Source organism: Podarcis cretensis (assembly GCF_951804945.1).
Source record: "Podarcis cretensis genome assembly, chromosome: 16".
In the NCBI taxonomy this organism is placed as follows: domain Eukaryota; kingdom Metazoa; phylum Chordata; class Lepidosauria; order Squamata; family Lacertidae; genus Podarcis; species Podarcis cretensis.
The window spans coordinates 4,331,565-4,351,066 of NC_137186.1; the positions used below are offsets into that span (position 1 = coordinate 4,331,565).

At 50.6% G+C, this 19,502-nt stretch overlaps 1 protein-coding gene across 1 annotated transcript; it reads right to left on the minus strand.

Moving 5' to 3' along the window:
- Positions 1-2,722: 2,722 nt before the first annotated feature.
- On the minus strand, positions 2,723-19,022 carry CERS2 (ceramide synthase 2). The gene is made up of 10 exons (XM_079958598.1): positions 18,849-19,022; positions 15,854-15,971; positions 13,229-13,347; positions 12,653-12,710; positions 12,488-12,538; positions 11,554-11,646; positions 9,998-10,126; positions 8,809-8,915; positions 8,241-8,397; positions 2,723-4,706 (listed from the first exon to the last, which is right to left on the minus strand). The coding sequence occupies exons 1-10, from the start codon at positions 19,019-19,021 to the stop codon at positions 4,545-4,547; spliced, it is 1,167 nt and encodes a 388-aa protein (XP_079814724.1). The 5' UTR covers position 19,022; the 3' UTR covers positions 2,723-4,544.
- Between the last annotated feature and the right edge of the window lie 480 nt (positions 19,023-19,502).

Sequence of the window (19,502 nt, forward strand, 5' to 3'; positions counted from 1 at the left end):
GATCTGCTCCTGAACCTTTTATTTTTTATTTTAAAAAAAAGAAAATATAACACGGGGCAGGGCCGTGGAGGTTTTTATGGGGAACAATCTTGTGTGCTGATCCAGGGATTAATCAGGATCAGGGCCCAGATACGACTCCCGTGGGGCTTTCCATCTGACCCAAGAGTCAAGGAAGGGGAAGAGCTCTCTGTGTGTGTTTATCAAAAGAAAAGCTGGCTTTTCCCAGAGCGCGGTTTAAACGACAGAAAGGTGGTGTTTCATGCATCTGCAACCCATTATCTCTTTGGTGCATGGGTGAGTGTGGTTCAAGGCTAGTGGTCCGTGCCCCCTCAGGGGCAGCTGCGGGCCGGATTCTGGACTAGTCGATCCTCGGGATCCTTTCCCACTCTGCGATCACCTGGAGATGCCAGGGATCGATGCAGCGATGGCTTCCTGAACATGGATGGCTTTCAACCGTTAAGACAAATTCATGGACGATACGGTCTCCTTCCCTACCATCGGGAGTCAGTAAAAATGCCTCAGAATACTCCCAGTTCAGGAGAAGAAAAGGCGAAGGACTAAACCATGGGTTGGCAAACCAAGGTCCACGGGCCGGATCAGGCTCAGTTGCCTTCTGGATCCAGCCCACGGATGGTCTATGAATCACCGCATGGATTGGCAGCGCACGTGTTCTTTCCCTCCCCCCCCCTTGGCGGCGGCACCTCCTCCCTCCCTCCTCCTGGCTTCTCCCTGCCCTGCCTAGAGAAGGAAGGAGGCTGGGCTTTGTTGGTGCCAGCAGTAGCAGCGCTCGAGCAACCGCCATTTTAAGCAGCCCCTCTCCGGAGCCCTTTGCACACCGCTCATCGTCCCGCCGCCACCGCCAACCCCTGCCGCTCGCAAGACACAGGTAAGCAGCCACCGGGGCTTGTCCATAGCTGTCAACATTTTCCTTTTTTTAAGGGAAATTCCTTTATTCCGAATAGGATTCCTCACAAGAAAAGGGAAAAGTTTGACAGCTATGGGCTTGTCCGGTGCTGTGGAGGAAGGGTCGTGGGGGTGTGCAGCTTATAGTCCGGCCCCCCACTAGGTCTGAGGGACAGGAAACCGGCCCCCTGCTGAAAAAGTTTGGACTAAACCCTACACAAATGTGGAGTCTCTTAAGGTTGCCTTGTGTGCCTCATTCCTGCAACTCCAGCAACCAAGCTGGTGTCAAATGTCTTGCTCTGGCTTCTTATGGACAACATCAGCGAGGCCCATGGGGGGGGGGGGAGGTCTTGTCGTTCTGGGTGGTCCAGAACTCCCATGTGCACTGCCCAGCTTTGCGTCCCAGGGAGGTCGCTCTGCTACTGCTAGTGTGGCAGTTTGACTTCACCCCAGAGGCATACTCCATTGTCTGTTTGAGACAGACAAATGCAAACAGCAGCAATACCAGTTCCAGGGAATCGCATGTGGGGGTCGTTTTGCTGCTGTGTTTGGGTCCAGATCGTGAGCTTCCCATCAGGGCATCTGGAGAACAGATGCTCCAGCTGCAGGGCTCGTCTGGTATTCTTACGGAGCCTCCTGGTCCAGAGGAAGTCAATCTTGATTTCTAAGTTCTTAAGGGTGTTTAATGGGACGCAGGTGGCGCTGTGGGTTAAACCACAGAGCCTAGGACTTGCTGATCAGAAGGTCGGCAGTTCGAATCCCTGCGACGGGGTGAGCTCCCGTTGCTCGGTCCCTGCTCCTGCCAACTTAGCGGTTCAAAAGCACGTCAAAGTGCAAGTAGATCAATAGGTACCACTCCGGTGGGAAGGTAAACGGCGTTTCCGTGCGCTGCTCTGGTTCGCCAAAAGCAGCTTAGTCATGCTGGCCACATGACCCGGAAGCTGTACTCCGGCTCCCTCGGCCAGTAAAGCGAGATGAGCGCCGCAACCCCAGAGTCGGCCACGACTGGACCTAATGGTCAGGGGTCCCTTGACCTTTACCTTTAATGGTGTTTAGCCCTTGGGGGAACAGTCCTGCCTTAGCTTGACCTACTGTGGCTCACTGAAGCTGAGACTGGGGTAGGCGGGCGAACATCGGATGTATCCAACTGAATGGTTCCAAACTGCAAGAAAGAAGATTCCACCTAAACATTAGGAAGAACTTCCTGACAGTAAGAGCTGTTTGACAGTGGAATTTGCTGCCAAGGAGTGTGGTGGAGTCTCCTTCTTTGGAGGCCTTTAAGCAGAGGCTTGACAACCATATGTCAGGAGTGCTCTGATGGTGTTTCCTGCTTGGCAGGGGGTTGGACTCGATGGCCCTTGTGCTCTCTTCCAACTCTAGGATTCTATGAGTAAATTCTCTCGCTTCTCCCGTCTCACCCCAACTGTTTCCCAAAGCAGTCCCAAAACAAATGGCCACATGTCCCCTTGCAGGGTTGGCGTTAGGAATTGCCCCACTCATTTATGCTGGAAGCGTTTGCAAACACCGTTGTGCCATTTAAAAAGCGCCCTTAGTTGTGTGAACTTTCCCAACGGTAATCCAATCACCAGATATATTTTTTAAACAGAAATTTATTAGTCTTATTTAGGTTTTAATATATTTTAACTTTTTTTTTCTTTTAAAAAAAAAGAACACACATTTTGGTCTGAAGATAGGTTAATGGTCCTTTTTTGTAAACCTCCCCCTACCTCCCCCCCCCAAAAAAAATGCCCTAAGGCTAAGGCTAGGGAAAGAATAATTGCAATTTGATCCTACAGGTAGAGCAGATATTCTTCAAAACTGTCTTTCTCTGGAGTTTTTATTCCAGCTGAAGCCAAAAGATTTTTCTCGTTTTGGTGCTTGAAAAACCCTATCTAATAAATTAAAACAAAAATCAGCGTCTCCCCCTCTGGGAGTGGTAAAAGGCAAGTAGACTACATAAAAGTGGATGTACCTCTGTGGGTGTTTTTTTTATAATAGGATGAGAAAAGGATCGTGGAGTTGGGGGCAAAAGGAAAGTATTGCATTCCTAAGAGAAGGAATGCAGGGGAATAAAGTGAAGTAGTTGTGCATTGAATTAAATTCTCTACAGGAGGAAGGTGGTGCAGTTTAGAGAAAGCTTTTTTAAGAAAAGGAAAATAAAGACCATCACTGAGTTTTCAGCCTTCTGGCATCATTGACCTGTCTGAATTAGCTTGCCGAAACATCTCCCCCACCCCAAACAAACTAAAATACCCAGGCAAAAAGGTGAGTGAATCCTCCATGATCTCATCTGAACATGATCTCCAAAAAATAAAACTCTCTACCTGTGATTTCCTTCCCTGTGGACTCACCGTAATCCAATCACTTCTTTAATTAAATACTTTTTTTGCAATTTCAAAACCTCTTCCTATCAGGCTGGGGGTTGCAAAGGCAGTGGTCAAAACTCCAGGGCCTTACAAGTGTGGGGGGCACTGGGGATACCTTGAGGACCAGAAGACGTATTTATCCATCTCCCTCTCACCATTTGTTTCGCTGCAGCTAAGAAAACAGAGCCAGGCTTTGCAAAGGAGTAATATGGCTTCTACGATAACCAAAAACGGATTATCGAAAGGCTTTGGAGTTAAGGCAGGACCGGTGGTGGGATTCCTGGCCTGGTTTCTAAAACGGTATCAAGACACAGTTGGATAGATGTGCTCAGAGGAGACGGGAACTGTAGCGCCGCACCGACGGCGCATGCTTGACTCCGTTTCCCAACTCTGGCAGAGCGAAGGCGCAGGGATTGTCCTCGTAAGCGGCGAAGGCGGATTGGGGCGGAAACCCCAACCTTGCCCTCTGCTACACCCCACCCGCTTGTACCCAAAATATTTGCTTTTTCCACACACACCCAAAAAAGGATTACTTGCGGAAAGAAAATATTTGTGCCCATGATATAGCAGATCTGGGGGGTGTCGGGGAAAGGAGGGCTTGAGAGCCGAGCCCAGCTTTCCTGACATGTTTACAAGCAGGAGGGCCTTTGGCACGGGGAAGAGAGGCCTCGATGAGGTCTAGAAACTTGACAAGTGGAGTACTTTCCCCGCAAGTGTTGGTTCCTTTCGAGTGTGCTAGGAAGGAAAAAAAGATGTGTGTCTTTTTTGGGGTGGGGCGGAGAAGTTGCTCTTTGCTTGCCCAATTTTGTGGAGGGGTTTTGGGTGGGTGAGGAGGGGGTTGGCAACGTGTGAGGGGGTCTCAGGACCGCTTTCCAAGGTGGATTCAGGGCAGGGGCTCAAAGAGGCAAGGGCAACCATGCTCCCAAAACTCTGCCGTTCTTCCCATACATAAAGGGTGCTGGGGAAGAGAAAAACGAGCACTGTTTGCAAGCTCCAGAAAAGGCCGCCCACTTTGCCCCCAAGAAAAGCGGCAAGTGTCTCAGGATCCCGTCTTGAAATGAACCTGGCGCTTCTTCGGGTTCTTGGAGGGTCCAAGGATGGAGAGAGGAGCTGGTGGGGCGGCAGAGGGCTGTGCTTCTGGCTGCAGCTCCTCAGAGGAAGTTTTGTTTTCTTTTTGGCTTCAAAAATGAAAATAAAGATCTGGGCTCTGGCGACAGACGGGAGTCCCCCCTGGAAGCGGAGGAGGCCTGGGTACCGAAAATGGACGTCGAGCGATCAATTGGCTTTCACCCGGTGGTTATTGTTCAAGACCGGGTGCCCGTTGCTTAGGGGGCCGTTCTTTGTGGGTGCTGAGGCAGCTTTCTCTTCTTCCAACTCCTCTTCCTCCTCCCCGGTGGTGTCCGTCTCGTCACGATCGCTGCGCTCATCCTCCACCACCTGGTGGGGAGAGAAACCCAGGTCAGGAAATGAGAGTGACTCAGACACTTCCCTGGTCCTGGATGGGGTAACTGTGCCCCTGAAGGACCAGGTGTGCAGCCTGGGAGTCATTCTGGACTCACAGCTGTCCATGGAGGCACAGGTCAGTTCTGTGTCCAGGACGGCTGTTTACCAGCTCCACCTGGTACACAGGATGAGACCCTCCCTGCCCGCAGACTGTCTTGCCAGAGTGGTGCATGCTCTGGTTATCTCCTGCTTGGACTACTGCAATGCGCTCTACGTGGGGCTGCCTTTGAAGATGACCCAGAAACTACAACTAATCCAGAATGTGGCAGCTAGACTGGGGACTGGGGGCGGCCGCCGAGACCACGTAACACCGGTCTTGAAAGACCTACATTGGCTCCCAGTACGTTTCTGAGCACAATTCAAAGTGTTGGTGCTGACCTTGAAAGCCCTAAACAGCCTCGGTCCTGTATACCTGAAGGAGCGTCTCCACCCCCATCGATCAGCCCGGACACGGAGGTCCAGCTCCGAGGGCTTTCTGGCGGTTCCCTCCCTGCAAGAAGCCAAGTTACAGGGAACCAGGCAGAGGGCCTTCTCGGTGGTGGCGCCCGCCCTGTGGAACGCCCTCCCACCAGATGTCAAAGAGAACAACAACTATCAAACTTTTAGAAGACACCTGAAGGCAGCCCTATATAGGGAAGCTTTTAATGTTTGATGTATTACTGTGTTTTCATATTTGGTTGGAAGCTGCCCAGAGTGGCTGGGGAAGCCCAGCCAGATGGGCAGGGTATAAATAATAAATTATTATTATTATGTTATTAGTACTATGTAGGGCTTTTAAGGCAATCAGGAAGTTAATGTGTATCTGAAGAAGTGTGCATGCGCACGAAAGCTTATACCCAGAACAAAGTTAGTTGGTCTCTAAGGTGCTACTGGACAATTTCTTAATTTTATTTTGACTGTGTCAGACCAACACGGCTACCCACCTTAATCTAGGAAGTTAAGTGTGACCAAGAGACAGCGGCAGCGGAGCAGGAAATTAAACGTGACCGAGAGATGGGAGTCTTTGACCCTGCTGGTACTCCTGCTTTTGGAAATCCTTCCCCTGACACGTTAAAATCTTTTAGGTATACCAGGCTCGTTGCAACCCACCCACCAGAGATTTTAACAATCATTCATCTGGGTTATTATTATTTTCTGATGTTTGGAAGCTACCTTAAGGGCCAATTGGTGGAAGAGCCTTTTCTTTTTGAAATGAAAATAACTTCTTGAATACATAATCCGTTGCATTCCCGCTTGGAGAGCTGGAACGGGAAATATTCAACCAATATTCAGAATCTCATTTACCTTTCCAAAGGGTGCTGCTGTTTTTTTAAAGTTACTTTTATTTACCGTAATTTATTCACGTCCTGCCTTTCCTGAATGCAGCTTGAGATGAGCTTGCAATGAAACTAAGCAGCTTTGAAAGTCAATTTGATGCGTAATCGGGCAGCCTGTGGCAATTAAAAGCCACTCACGGCCTGAAACGGCTTTCCTTATAACGGAAGTGTTGAGGATAAGCCATCCAGCAGATCTTTTCCACATAAAATCCCAAGCTCTAACCCACAGAAATTGCTTCTGGGCGCGGCAGAATCTAGCATCCTGCACAACTCAGCTTCCGTTACCAGGAAGAGGAAAACCTGAAAGTACCGTATTTTTCGTCCCATAGGACGCTCCGTCCCATAGGACGCACCTAGTTTTTTGGGGGGGAAATAAAGGAAATTTTTTTTCCCTTTATCCCCCCCCCCAAAGCAGGTCGGGGAAACCGAACCAGGTCGAGGAACGGCGCTGTGCCTCCCTGCTGTCCCCCAAGCTTGTGGGGCTGTCCGATGTCTGCCTCAGGCGGCAGCCTGCTATCCGCAGCGTGGGGAGCCCTGCGGAGAACTCCCACAGGGCTGCCTAGGCTGCGGATGCGCTCCCGAAGCGCCGGGCGCTCTGCTTTCAGGGCGCCCGACGCTCCGGGAAGCAGGCTGCTATCCGCAGCCTAGATATCCCTGCTGGACCTCCTGCAGGGCTCCCCACGCTGCGGATGTCTTCCTGAAGCCTGGAGAGCGAGAGGGGTCAGTGCGCACCGATCCCTCTCGCTCTCCAAGCTTCAGCGAAAGCCTGCATTCGCCCCATAGGACGCACATACATTTCCCCTTCATTTTTGGAGGGGAAAAAGTGCGTCCTATGGGGCGAAAAATACGGTAAGTTGCTAGCCCCCATGAAGACAAGAATAGGGTTAAAAATGTGTATGGTCACAGGGAGACAGATTCAGTTCCTCAGTGCAAAATGAAGATCCCAGTGTGGCACAGCGGCTAGAGAAGGGGAACCTTTTTTAGCTCCACAGGACAGGTCCTTATCAGGGTTGGCCTCCTGGCCACATATTGACAGGTGGGTACACCCGTCCACCTGATGCTGTAATGGCATCAGGTGATTCAGAACCTCATAGCCCAAAACTGGGACTTCAAACCACCACTAGGCCATGACCAAAATGGAGTTTCGGCCCTTAGAAATGAGTGCTTGAGTTTTGATTTTTCCTCATCCCTCCTTGTACCTTTCCCCTTGTATGTTGTTGTGGTTTTTTTTTAAAGACTGTAGGCCTTCAGGTAGGGACCGTCTTGATTGTATGTAAGCTGTGCCCCCTTTGCGGGAGCCTTTTTGACTGAAGAGTTGGGTGCAATTGTTCCAAGCAAGAAATAAATCATGGGTAGGCAAACTAAGGCCCGGGGGCCGGATCCAGCCCATACGCCTTCTAAATTTGGCCCATGGACGGTCTGGGAATCAGCATGTTTTTACATGAGTAGAATGTGCCCTTTTATTTAAAAGGCATCTCTGGGTTATTTGTGGGGCATAGGAATTCGTTCATTTTTTCTTCTTCAAAATACAGTCCGGCCCCCCACAAGGTCTGAGGTACAGTGGACCGGCCCCCTGCGGAAAAAGTTTGCTGCCCCTGTAATAAACCAATAAGGGCTTTTGTTCTGAATCTTGCAGAATTGGCAGCATTCAACACCCCTGCTTCCGGCTCATCCGCAGCCAACGCAGGACTGAACCCCACCCACCAGAGTGGCATCAGCTGCTGGGCCAGCAGTTTGGAGAAAAAGATGTCATTGGCCCAACTGGAATCATGACGGGCCAAAAGTGGCCTACAGGCCGCAGGTTGCCGACCCCGGGGTTAGGGAGACCAGGGTTCAAAATCCCCATTTGGCCATGTAGCTCACTGGATATGACCTGGGGGCCGTGCCTGTCTCTTAGCTTGGCCGACCTTGAAGGTTGTTGTGGAGAATACGGAAAGTCGGAGAACCACGTAAGTAAGCTACTTCGAGTCCCTTTGAGGAAAAGTGGGACCGCAATAAATAGATATATTTTTAAACAGAGTTGCCCTCTGGGTTGGTTGGTTTGTTTGTCTCTCTCTCAAACACCAAAAAAGGAGTTGGTCTTCTCTTATACCTCCTACTAGACGAAACACGAATTGGGGAAGGGTTCCAAAAAAAACCCCAAAACCCAACTTGCCTTTCCAGTTATGAATTTCTGGGCCATCCGGATAATGAGGTACGCCCAAAATATGTGCAGGGACTGCAAAATCACCATCATGAGGTTGAAGAAATAGTAGCCGAAGAAAGCTGGGTATATTTCCAAGGGGTACACCATGGTACAATGCAGGATCCTATAAAATTCAACATAAGGAATCAGATCAAGAGAAATCAGATTGGAGAAACCACATTGGTAGTTTACCCCCTCGCAGAGCTACAATTCCCAGCGCCCTTAAACTACAATTCCCAGGGTTCTTTGGGGTAAGCCAGGGGTTTTAAATGCCCTTTCAAGGAACAGCATGGGTGCGGCCTAATAGCAACTGGCAGATTATATTCCCCTAGGAACTGGCCCACATTTATTCATTAGCAGCGACTCCTGTATTGCAGAGGGTTCGACTGGATGACCCTCGGGGTCCCTTTTGCCACTCTATACTCTTCTGTGCTTCTGTTTGCCCCCTCCCGCCCATTCTCTCTCTCCCAACAGCATCTCGACAGGCAGACGTCCAACAGGTAAACCTCAGCCACACGCCGTGCACGTAACTCACCAGAATGGAAGGATGACGAGTCGCGTGACAATGAAGATGGTGGCGAAGACGATGAAGATGTTGTTGGACATGTTCTTCCAGCCTGCGTAGTTGAACATTTTCGCCGACTGCAGAGACACAGAGAGAGAGAGAGAGGAGAGAATATTTACAGGCAGCCCTGAGCTCAGGGATTGGGACCGGCAGCGAGAGACGGAAGATGCTCTGGCTATGAAGAGCACGACGGGAGCATCTCCTTCTCGCGGGCAGGATGCGGCCCGTGGGGGTTCCTCTACCTGTCTCCCCTGGGTCTCTCCCAGGGCCGGATTTAGGTTTGATGCGTCCCTCAGCTACTGACGGTAATGGGGCCCTTTTATATGTCCAGCTGTCCTTTGTCAACAACAAATTGTCACTGTTTTTTTTGTGCTGAATATATGCTATATGGCAATTTATGGGCCTAATAGGTATCTAAAGCCATTTGCACATCACAAAATATGTATTTTATCAAAGTAATTGTTGAAAAGTCCATGCAGAATGCAAAGTCCATGCAGAATGTAGGCACCCTATATATAGAAATGAGCAAAGCAGTGATATTTTAGGGAGCAGGCTAGCATCCTAGGAGCCTACACAACACAAAACACTCTTGCTGTATGTAGGCTTTATTTTATTAGTTTTTTATCTTATATTTTGGAAATGTACGTCCGGTTTTTTCCCCTTTAAATTTTTTTGGGGCCCCCCAAGAGAGTGGAGCCCTAAGCTATAGGCCATTTAGCTTATACGTAAATCTGGCACTGGTCTCTCCCCACACCACACGCTTCCCTGGACCTGTTCCACCCCCCCTAAGTGTTTCCCCCCTCGGCTGAGAAGTGTCTTTGACTGCCTGGGGGGGACAGACCAGGGAGTAGAAACCAGCCGACAAAACTGAAGCAAATTGCCCTTGCAGTGGCTCTGTTAGGGGTTTCAGGCAGAGATTATTCCCAGTCCTACCTGGAAATGCTACTGGGGCCTCCTGCATGCGAAGTGGGTGCTCTAACCACTGAGCCCCACAGCCCTTCCCGGACATGCCGCCATTTAATTATGTGTTTTTAAGAAGCGACGACAGCACGCAGCACAAGGCGTGCAGAGCGGGGAGAGTCCCTAAGTCGAGTCGGACCCCTGGGCTTGAGCTCCGGGTTACACCCCTGTGAGGGAAGAAGGGGTCCCGATCCCTCACCTCCAGCAAGTAGTCCGAGGAGTCGTGCAAGGCCATGATGAGAGTCCCGGCACGGATGTAGTTGGTGAACCAGGAGAAGCTAATCAGGACGATGGTCGCTACGTGGTGGATGACTTGTTCCTTGAAGTCCTGCCCAAAAGCAAAAAATCAGCCAAAGCGTAACGGAAAATACCCATTTCCCCAGAAATCTTTTCAGGCTGTTTCATATATTTTCTTTTACAGTAAGTTAACTTAAAGGTAAAGGTAAAGGGACCCCTGACCATTAGGTCCAGTCGTGGCCGACTCTGGGGTTGCGGCGCTCATCTCGCTTTACTGGCCGAGGGAGCCGGCATACAGCTTCCGGGTCATGTGGCCAGCATGACTAAGCCGCTTCTGGCGAACCAGAGCAGCGCACGGAAATGCCGTTTACCTTCCCGCCGGAGCGGGACCTATTTATCTACTTGCACTTTGAGGTGCTTTCGAACTGCTAGGTTGGCAGGAGCAGGGACAGAACAATGGGAGCTCACCCCGTCACGGGGATTCAAACCGCCAACCTTCTGATCGGCAAGTCCTAGGCTCTGTGGTTTAACCCACAGCACCACCCGCGTCCCAAGTTAAATTAGATCACTGTTATTACAAATCAGGTTTTTCCAATTCTGAATTGAGACGAGTTTGGATTTAACTGTATTATTATTATTATTATTATTATTATTATTATTATTATTATTGCTCTCTTTATATGTTACTGAGCTTTCAACACTACACCGAATGCAATGCTTGTTAATGTTTAACACTTGTGTTCTCCTGAGCCCCTTTGAGCTCAAAATTCATGGTCAGAGAAGCAGTATACAGTCGTACCTCGGAAGTCGAATGGAATCAGTTTCAGAAGTCCGTTCGACTTCCAAAATGTTCGGAAGCCAAGGCGCGGCTTCTGATTGGCTGCAGGAAGCTCCTGCAGCCAATCGGAAGCCCCGTCAGACGTTTGGCTTCCAAAAGAACATTCGAAAACCAAAACAGTCACTTCCAGGTTTGCAGCGTTCGGGAGCCAAAACATTTGAGAACTAGGCCATTCGAAAACCAAGGTACGGCTGTACAAATATTTTATATCTGTCTGCATTGAAACCCATGGTAGGGTTGATGCCTCTCTGCTGCTAAACTGAAATTTTTATATGTGTATTTAGACCTGTTGTGTTTCTGAGAGTTGCTTTAAACTGATTTTTCATATTGTGTCTCGAATTCAAGAGGTTTAAGCAGAGCTCTCTTGAGTACCACGTGGCAGGGGGTCGGTCTGAATGACCCTCAGGCCCCCTTCCAGCTCTAAAATCCGATTTTTCTTTCATATACTTTCCCCCCACTTATTTTTTAGCTATCCTGGAAGTTTAATGATAATACTCAACCTTATGCTGCCATCAACCTGCAATGATAATATGTGTATCTCGTTATGGATATGTATTATTAATTTTTGTTAACTTTGTCGAATCTAAAAAAATAAGATTAACTTCCACCGATCAACTGCAGATCCAGCAGCAAAGGCCAAACGCCGTCTGCGCTCCCCGTGAGCCAAGTCTTCGACTCACCTTCCTCTTCACGTCCGAGGCGATGCTGAACAGCAGGGACCAGTAAAACGAGAGCTCAATCATGTAATACCAGTACTGGGACGGCAGCAGGTTCTGGTGGAGGGAGAGAGAAAAAAACCCTCAAATATAGCCAGGTCGTTCCGCGTCCTCAGCCAACATTTTTGCTGAATCAGACCAAAAGGACCACCTCTCCTGTTCTTCCGGAGCGCGTTCTTTTCCTCTGCCCTCCTCTCATCCCTCCCTTCCTTTTGTGTCGCGCCTTCTTTGTCTTTGACGGCAAGCTTCATTTATTTAAAAGCATTTTTTGCCACCTGATGTTTCACAGTATCTCTAAGCAGTCGACTGCAGCGGAAGGATTTTGGTCATCTCGATTTCACTAAACCCCCCGCCGTTTACAGTTATGTGCTCCTTGTTTCATGGTGTATTGTAGGTATTTGTGGATTTTTCTTGTTTGTTTTTTATAAAAAAAGATAAATCCAAAGGTTGGGTATATATAATTTCTAATGCACACACCACATGAACACACAGGGCTGTCCCAGCTCAAGTTGCTCGTGAACGCTGCCTACCCCCACCAACCCCCCTACCACATTGCCAACCCCCACCCCGTGATTTTGCACCTCACCAAGCCGTCCCCTCGCAGCTGCATCAGGCCCACATTCTCACAGCTCTGTCAAGCTCTCTGCACATCCTCAGAGACACTCTGTGTGTCCCCCCACCCAGCTTTATTCAAACCTCTGCTGTTGTTTAAAACCACCATTTCTCTTTTAAATCCTCCCTGATTTCATGCAACTCCAGCATGGTGACGCCACACTACAACTCTCCCCCCCCCCAACAAAGGCTGCGTGATGACAGCCTTAGGTTTCTATATGTATATGAAGATATGCCCCCCTTTTTTTTTTTAAAGCAAAGTTTGCAGCATAAAAACTTAGCTCACCTGTGTAGGGTATCCTTCCCAAACTAGCCTGAGGTTGTAGAACCAAGGTTTCTGCAAGTTTGGGAGACAAAGGATAAAAAGACAGGAGCCCGTTAAGCGTCAAGAGGACTTGCAGAAAAGGAAACTCCCATTTCCCGCCTTAGGTTGAGGAGGAAATGTACTCACGTCTGCTATGACGGCCGTGCCAGCAATGAAAGCAAGAAGGTAAAAGGTGAATCTCCAACTGGAAAAGGAAGCACAAAGTCTTGTTTCTCATCCCCTGAGCAAATGAAGCACATGTTCTTGGGCATGTCAAGAGTGCCACTGGGGGCGTGCAGAGTGCCTCTGACGTCTGCCAGGAGTGGTAGGGCGAGAGGCAAGGAGACGAACCGTAGGGGGAGCCAAAGAGCCAATGGGAGGCGGAGCCGCCCTCTGGATTAGTTATCGGAAGTCTCCGGCTACTAAATCTCTTGGACCCGTGCGGCTGTGACACTTGCAAAGGCACCGCGTCTGCCTGAATTTGTCACCCTCTAGGTGTTGCTGGGCACCCAGCTGCCATCGGACAGCATGCCCAATGGTCAGGGGCATTGGGAACTGGACTTCTGGAGTGTTTTGGCGGGCAGAGAGCGTTGAGGCAGGCTGGCCTGGGGCAGCCAGCTGCCGACCCCTAATCCAGCGATGCTTTTGCAGATGGGAAAGTGTGCATGGGGCTCGGGCAAGCCTGCTATTCACCCAAGCTGCACCACGGTGCTTCTGGCCTACCTGGCCTCCCGGAATTTCTTGAGCAAGCTGGGCCGGTCCTGATTGCGCCGGCGGCGGAACCAGCGCTCGACCTGCCGGGGGGTGCAGCCGCTTTTCTTTGAGAGGCCCTCGATGTCTGCCTGCGGGGGCAGAAGAAGGGAAAAGAGGGGCCCATTCAGAGAGAGGAGAGGGAGCTTAGGGAAGAAAGCCACTGAAATGCAGGCAGCAGCAACATTTGCTTTGCTTTGCCATTTCTACCTTGACACACTAGATTTCTAAGTGCGTGGATCCCATGCCTCCTTCCCAGAAAAAGCCATTGCTTTTGATGAAAGGTTCCAACTGGGGGTCCTACTTTGGGAAATGACCTCTCGAGTTGCAACATCAACCTGGCAAAGACTTCTTGATTTGAGGATGTGCTGGTTGGGCCCAGAAGTTTTTTATGCTTAAGAACTCAGTTGACCCAATGCAGTTTCCAAGCTGCTTTCATGGTGGAGTTTTGCAGACCTTCGATTCCCCCAAAATTTTATATTTTATAAGGTTGGCTTTGGGTCATTCGTGTCCCAGAGCTCTGGGAATCTCAAGAAGGGGACATTTCCAGGCCAAGAACACCAAGCTATTGAACCCGAGATCTTCTGCAGCCAAATTTACGCCACTGGGATGACGAATTTAGGGAAACTGCAGGGGTGAGCACACCGCAGGTGCAACCGAGGAACCTCGCCCTGGGAAAACCATCTTCCATTCAACAGAGGGAAAGAATCCCATCCTCCTGCTTCTGAAAACACGGGTTTCTCCCGGCAAATGCTATTGAACCGGGGACTTTCTGTGCTGTACCAGTGAGCTACGGCCTGTCCCCACCTCCATCCAGACAGAAACAGCGGCGATGCAAGAAGGCGCAGATTTGGCTCGGGGGCTGCCAGCTGGCAAAGGCATACAGGAGATGTAAAGCTTTTTGCTCTCGTTTATAGGCTTAATTTGGACGCGGGTGGCGCTGTGGTCTAAACCACAGAGCCTAGGACTTGTTGATCAGAAGGTCAGTGGTTCAAATCCCCGTGACAGGGTGAGCTCCCATTGCTCAGTCCCTGCTCCTGCCAACCTAGCAGTTCGAAAGCACGTCAAAGTGCAAGGAGATAAATAGGTACCACTCCGGCGGGAAGGCAAACGGCGTTTCCGTGCGCTGCTCTGGTTCACCAGAAGCGGCTTAGTCATGCTGGCCACATGACCCGGAAGCTGTACGCCGGCTCCCTCGGCCAATAAAGCGAGATGAGCGCTGAAACCCCAGAGTCGGCCACGACTGGACCTAATGGTCAGGGGTCCCTTTACCTTTATAGGCTTAATTACCCAGATGCACCAACCGGGAGTTCAGAGCGTATGTCCACAACAAGTATTGGCACGGGCCGCGTGGTGCCAGCAACAAGCCAACTGATTTTTCAAGAGGCTTCTTCCGGACGCCTTGCTGGGAGAAATGGCAAGCCAGAGGGTTGGGCCATCAGCTCTGGCAGAAGACCAGCTCCATTAGGTGCCTTCTGACCCAGGACTTTTTCTATGCCAGCTGGTCACTGCAAGAGTTACTATTAAAAAAGTGGCACCTGAGCACGTTTTTCCTCTGCCCTCCCTGTCCCTTCTTCCTCGTGTGCCGTGTCTTTTTTCTTTTCTATGACTGTAAGCCTGTGGGCAGGGACTGTTTTGTTTTAATTGACTGGATGCTGGAAGCCTTTCTGGCTTAAGAGCCTTGGGCAAAAATGCTCTAAATGAGGGAGCTGAGAGAAACATTTTCCATGTCTCCGGGTAGAGGGCGACCTTCGAGTCTCCTCTGTGAAAACCTCCTCTCACGTATTGCGAAAAATCCTGACCGCTACCACTGTCATACTGTCCATTTAAAGTACTACAATACCCCCGCCACACAGGAAACCTTGGTTCCCTTTACAGAGCTAAAATTCCCAGAGTTCTCTATGTTTTTAGCGGTTCCTGTTTTTATCTGTAAGCTGCCTTGAGTCCCGTCAGGGGAAAAGGAAGGGTATAAATTATTGTTGTTATTATTAGGGATGGATCGTTAAACCGCTCTGGGAATTGTAGCTCTGTAATAGTATGTGAGGGACGCAGGTGGCGCTGTGGGTTAAAGCCTCAGCGCCTAGGACTTGCCGATCGAAAGGTCGGCGGTTCGAATCCCTGCGGCGGGGTGCGCTCCCGCTGTTCGGTCCCAGCGCCTGCCAACCTAGCAGTTCGAAAGCACCTCCGGGTGCAAGTAGATAAATAGGGACCGCTTACCAGCGGGAAGGTAAACGGCGTTTCCTTGTGCGGCTCTGGCTCGCCAGAGCAGCGATGTCACGCTGGCCACGTGACCCGGAAGTGTCTCCGGACAGCGCTGGCCCCTGGCCTCTTAAGTGAGATGGGCGCACAACCCCAGAGTCTGTCAAGACTGGCCCGTACGGGCAGGGGTACCTTTACCTTTACCTTTAATAGTATGTGAATCTTCTATGACCTCTCAGTTCCCAAACTGACAAACTACAGTTCACAAACTACAGTTCCCAGGATTCTTTGAGAGGAAGTAATGGCTGTTCAAAGCAGAATCATAGTATTTAAATGTATGATACAAAGAACATCCCCACTTCCTTCCTCTCTCAGACATGACCTCCCTGGCAAAGTTACCTGTTTGGGGTGTTTACAGGACGTCGTATAAAATTTCTCTAGGATGGGATTCGGAGTGGCTTTTAACCGCACTTTCTCCTTGACGTTCAAAAGAGCCGCTAGCGGCGTTGCCACGTATCTAGGGGGCAGAAGAGAACAACGGAAAGGGAAGAGAGGGGATGAAAGAAAAGAAACACAACGTTAGGATTCTGTAGCAGTTTCCGGTGCCAAAACAGAAACGGCCGTTAAATTTTACGGACTTCTGCAGCAGGGCTTCCTTTGGGCAAGGTTGAAGCGCCGAACCCATCAGTTGTGGCACGAATTAACGGAGGAAGCTGGCTTCATACAGAGTCCGACCACTGGAGTGCATCCAGCTCATGACTGCCTACACTGACTGGCAGCCGCTCTCCAGTGGTTCAGACAAGGAGATCGAGCCCGAACTTTTCTGTCTCCGAAGCAGAGGCTCCACCCCTGATCTACAGATCTTCTTTTAAAGCAATACTAAGATTCCAGTCCTCATGGTCCTGAACGTAGGACCAATTTAACATTTAACTTGTTGGCAGGCTTCGGGCATGGAGTCTTTTTCCAGTCCAGTCATGGGGGGTTGCTACAGCCCTCTTTCCAGGAAAAAAAGCAAGATTCTAGTCCTCATTCTGCATAAAGGGCTGAATTGAATGCAAACAGAGGAGGCAGCCTTATACTGAGCCGGACCCTTGGTCCATCTAGCTCAGTACTTCCTGCACTGACTGGCAGTGTCTCTTTGGGGTTTCAGGCAGGGAGGGGTGGCTTTCACAGCCCCACCTAGAGATGTCAGAATTCGAACCTGGGACCGTCTGCATGCAAAGCACGGAATCGGGGATCCCAGTAGATGCTGGGCCTCACATGAATTCAAAGAATTGTAGAGACCCCACAGGGTCATCTAGTCCAACCTCCCCTCCCTGCAACGCAGGAATCTTTGCTAAAGCATCCAGGACAGATGACCATCCAATCTCTTCACCCCACATAAACCCACCCGGCCACTCCAATCTGCAGAACTGCTGCAAGTCCCCCCTAATACTCGCTCTGCATCAGTAGGAAATCCTGTTACACTTTGGAACTCCCTGCCTATTGACGTCAGGAAGGCTCTTTCGCTGAATTCTTTTCGGTGCCTGAACCTCTTTGTGCAGGCAGGCCTTATCCAGAGGTGTGGAACTCCTGCAGGCGTTTTAATCTGGGTTTCCGGCTTAGATTATTATGTGAAGGTTTCCAACAGTCTCCCTCCTCCATCCAAGATAATCTCATGGTTTCATTCCCTGCTTCCCCGCTTTACAATCAAATAATAATAATAATAATAATAATAATAATAATAATAATAATAATTTATTATTTGTACCCCGCCCATCTGGCTGGGCTTCCCCAGCCACTCTGGGCAGCTTCCAACAAAGATGAGAAATACATTAAAATGTCACACATTAAAAACTTCCCTGAACAAGGCTGCCGTCAGATGTCTTCTAAATGTTAGGTAGTTGTTTATTTCCCTGACACATGATGGGAGGGCGTTCCACAGGGAGGGTGCCACCACTGAGAAGGCCCTCTGCCTAGTTCCCTGTAACCTCACTTCTCACAGGGAGGGAACCGCCAGAAGGCCCTCGGCGCTGGACCTCAGTGTCCGGGCTGAACGATGGGGGTGGAGACGCTCCTTCAGGTATACTGGGCCGAGGCCGTTTAGGGCTTTAAAGATCAACACAAACACTTTGAATTGTGCTTGGAAAAGTACTGGGAGCCAATGTAGGTCTTTCAAGACCGGTGTTATGTGGTCTCGGCGGCCGCTCCCAGTCCCCAGTCTAGCTGCCGCATTCTGGATTAGTTGTAGTTTCCGGGTCACCTTCAAAGGTAGCCCCACATAGAGCGCGTTGCAGTAGTCCAAGCGAGAGATAACCAGAGCATGCACTACTCTGGCGAGACAGTCCGCGGGCAGGGAGGGTCTCATCCTGCGTCCCAGATGGAGCTGCCGTGGACACAGAATTGACCTGCGTCTCCATGGACAGCTGTGAGTCCAGAATGACTCCCAGGCTGCGCACCTGGTCCTTCAGGGGCAATTTTACGAGAGGAATCCAGTAAGGCCGTCCTAAACTGAGCCTCTGGAGATCTGCAGTGCTGAAGGGATGTGTTACAAGGGGGCACACAGCCCCCAATATCCCCCCCATCAGCCCGTCCCCAACGCCCCCCCCCTTGTTGAGCCTATCCTAGAGCTAAACGGCAACTCTTCTCATGCTCTCTCCAACATTGCTGCACCATAAAAAATAACATACACACAGAGGCCAGCCTCTCAAACAATGCTCCGATTGTCTCCATCCTCTGTGGAGAAGGAGCGGGGGGTGGAATGGTCAACTGTGATAAATAATTGCTCTTTAATTCTCCGGCCTGGCCGTCTCAGGCCAGTCCGCGGGCGCTGCTGACTTCATCAGGATTGCCACCCCCTCTGCAGTCAACCGCTGGCAGGTGACACAATGCCACAATTATGCCAAGAGCCCATGGCTGGGTCAAGGCTGATGCCAGAGCCTTGCTGCCCTTCCCCCCCCCCGCCCGATTTGCCTCCAATTGTTTCCTTAGGACTTGGCGCGGGATCCAGCCACAGGGAGAAAAGCGTCTCGCCTTTGCCCCCAAACTCTCAAGGAATCCGCAGCGCCCACGCAGGGCCAACCCTCCTTCCCAGGACGAGCGGTCAAGAGTTTGCAAGGTTTGCGGCTTTCCGTGGGCCTGGCAGCAGGATCAGACCAGAAAAGGTGCATTGGGTCCGGCGTGCTGTCCTCGCAGTGGCCAAATGCCCCTAAGAACCGAGGAATCCAGATAGACTGCCCCTGGACCTAGAGGCTCCACAAGTGCCTCTCTCTTTTTTTGTTCCAGCCAATCAGAAATTCGCTGAGTGTTGACCCCATGGGGCCAGACTCTGACTCTCAGCCTAGCCTACTACGCAGGGACCTCGCTCCTTGTCCCCCTTCCCCTTGGTTTATCCCAAATAGGCCATTGTACTCACGTTTCAAAGAGGTGCCTGATGATGAGGAAGAGAAACGCTAGAGGGATGGTGATATACAAGTCGCTGGACTTCGGGGCCACGCGGCCTTCGCTGAATTCGACATCCGCCCAGGTGAGGTTGGCCGGCAGCCAGAGCCGGTCCCACCAGAAGTAGTTGCATAATGTCTGGAACATCCTGCGAAAATGAAGAAAACAGAAACAGGGTGAGCGAGGAGAGGCAGTTTCCAGCTGGGAGAGAGGACGGGTAGACGGCTCAGAGCCCATGTTCACACCATGTACAGTGGTACTTCGCATTACAGATACCCATTTAAAGGTAAAGGGACCCCTGACCATTAGGTCCAGTCGTGGCCGACTCTGGGGTTGCGGCGCTCATCTCGCTTTCTTGACCGAGGGAGCCGGCGTACAACTTCCGGGTCATGTGGCCAGCAGGACTAAGCCGCTTCTGGCGAACCAGAGCAGTGCACGGAAATGCCGTTGACCTTCCCGCCGGAGCGGTACCTATTTATCTACTTGCACTTTGACGTGTTTTCGAACTCCTAGGTGGGCAGGAGCAGGGACCATGCAATGGGAGCTCACCCCGTCGCGGGGATTCAAACCGCCAACCTTCTGATCGGCAAGTCCTAGGCTCTGTGGTTTAACCCACAGCGCCACCCGC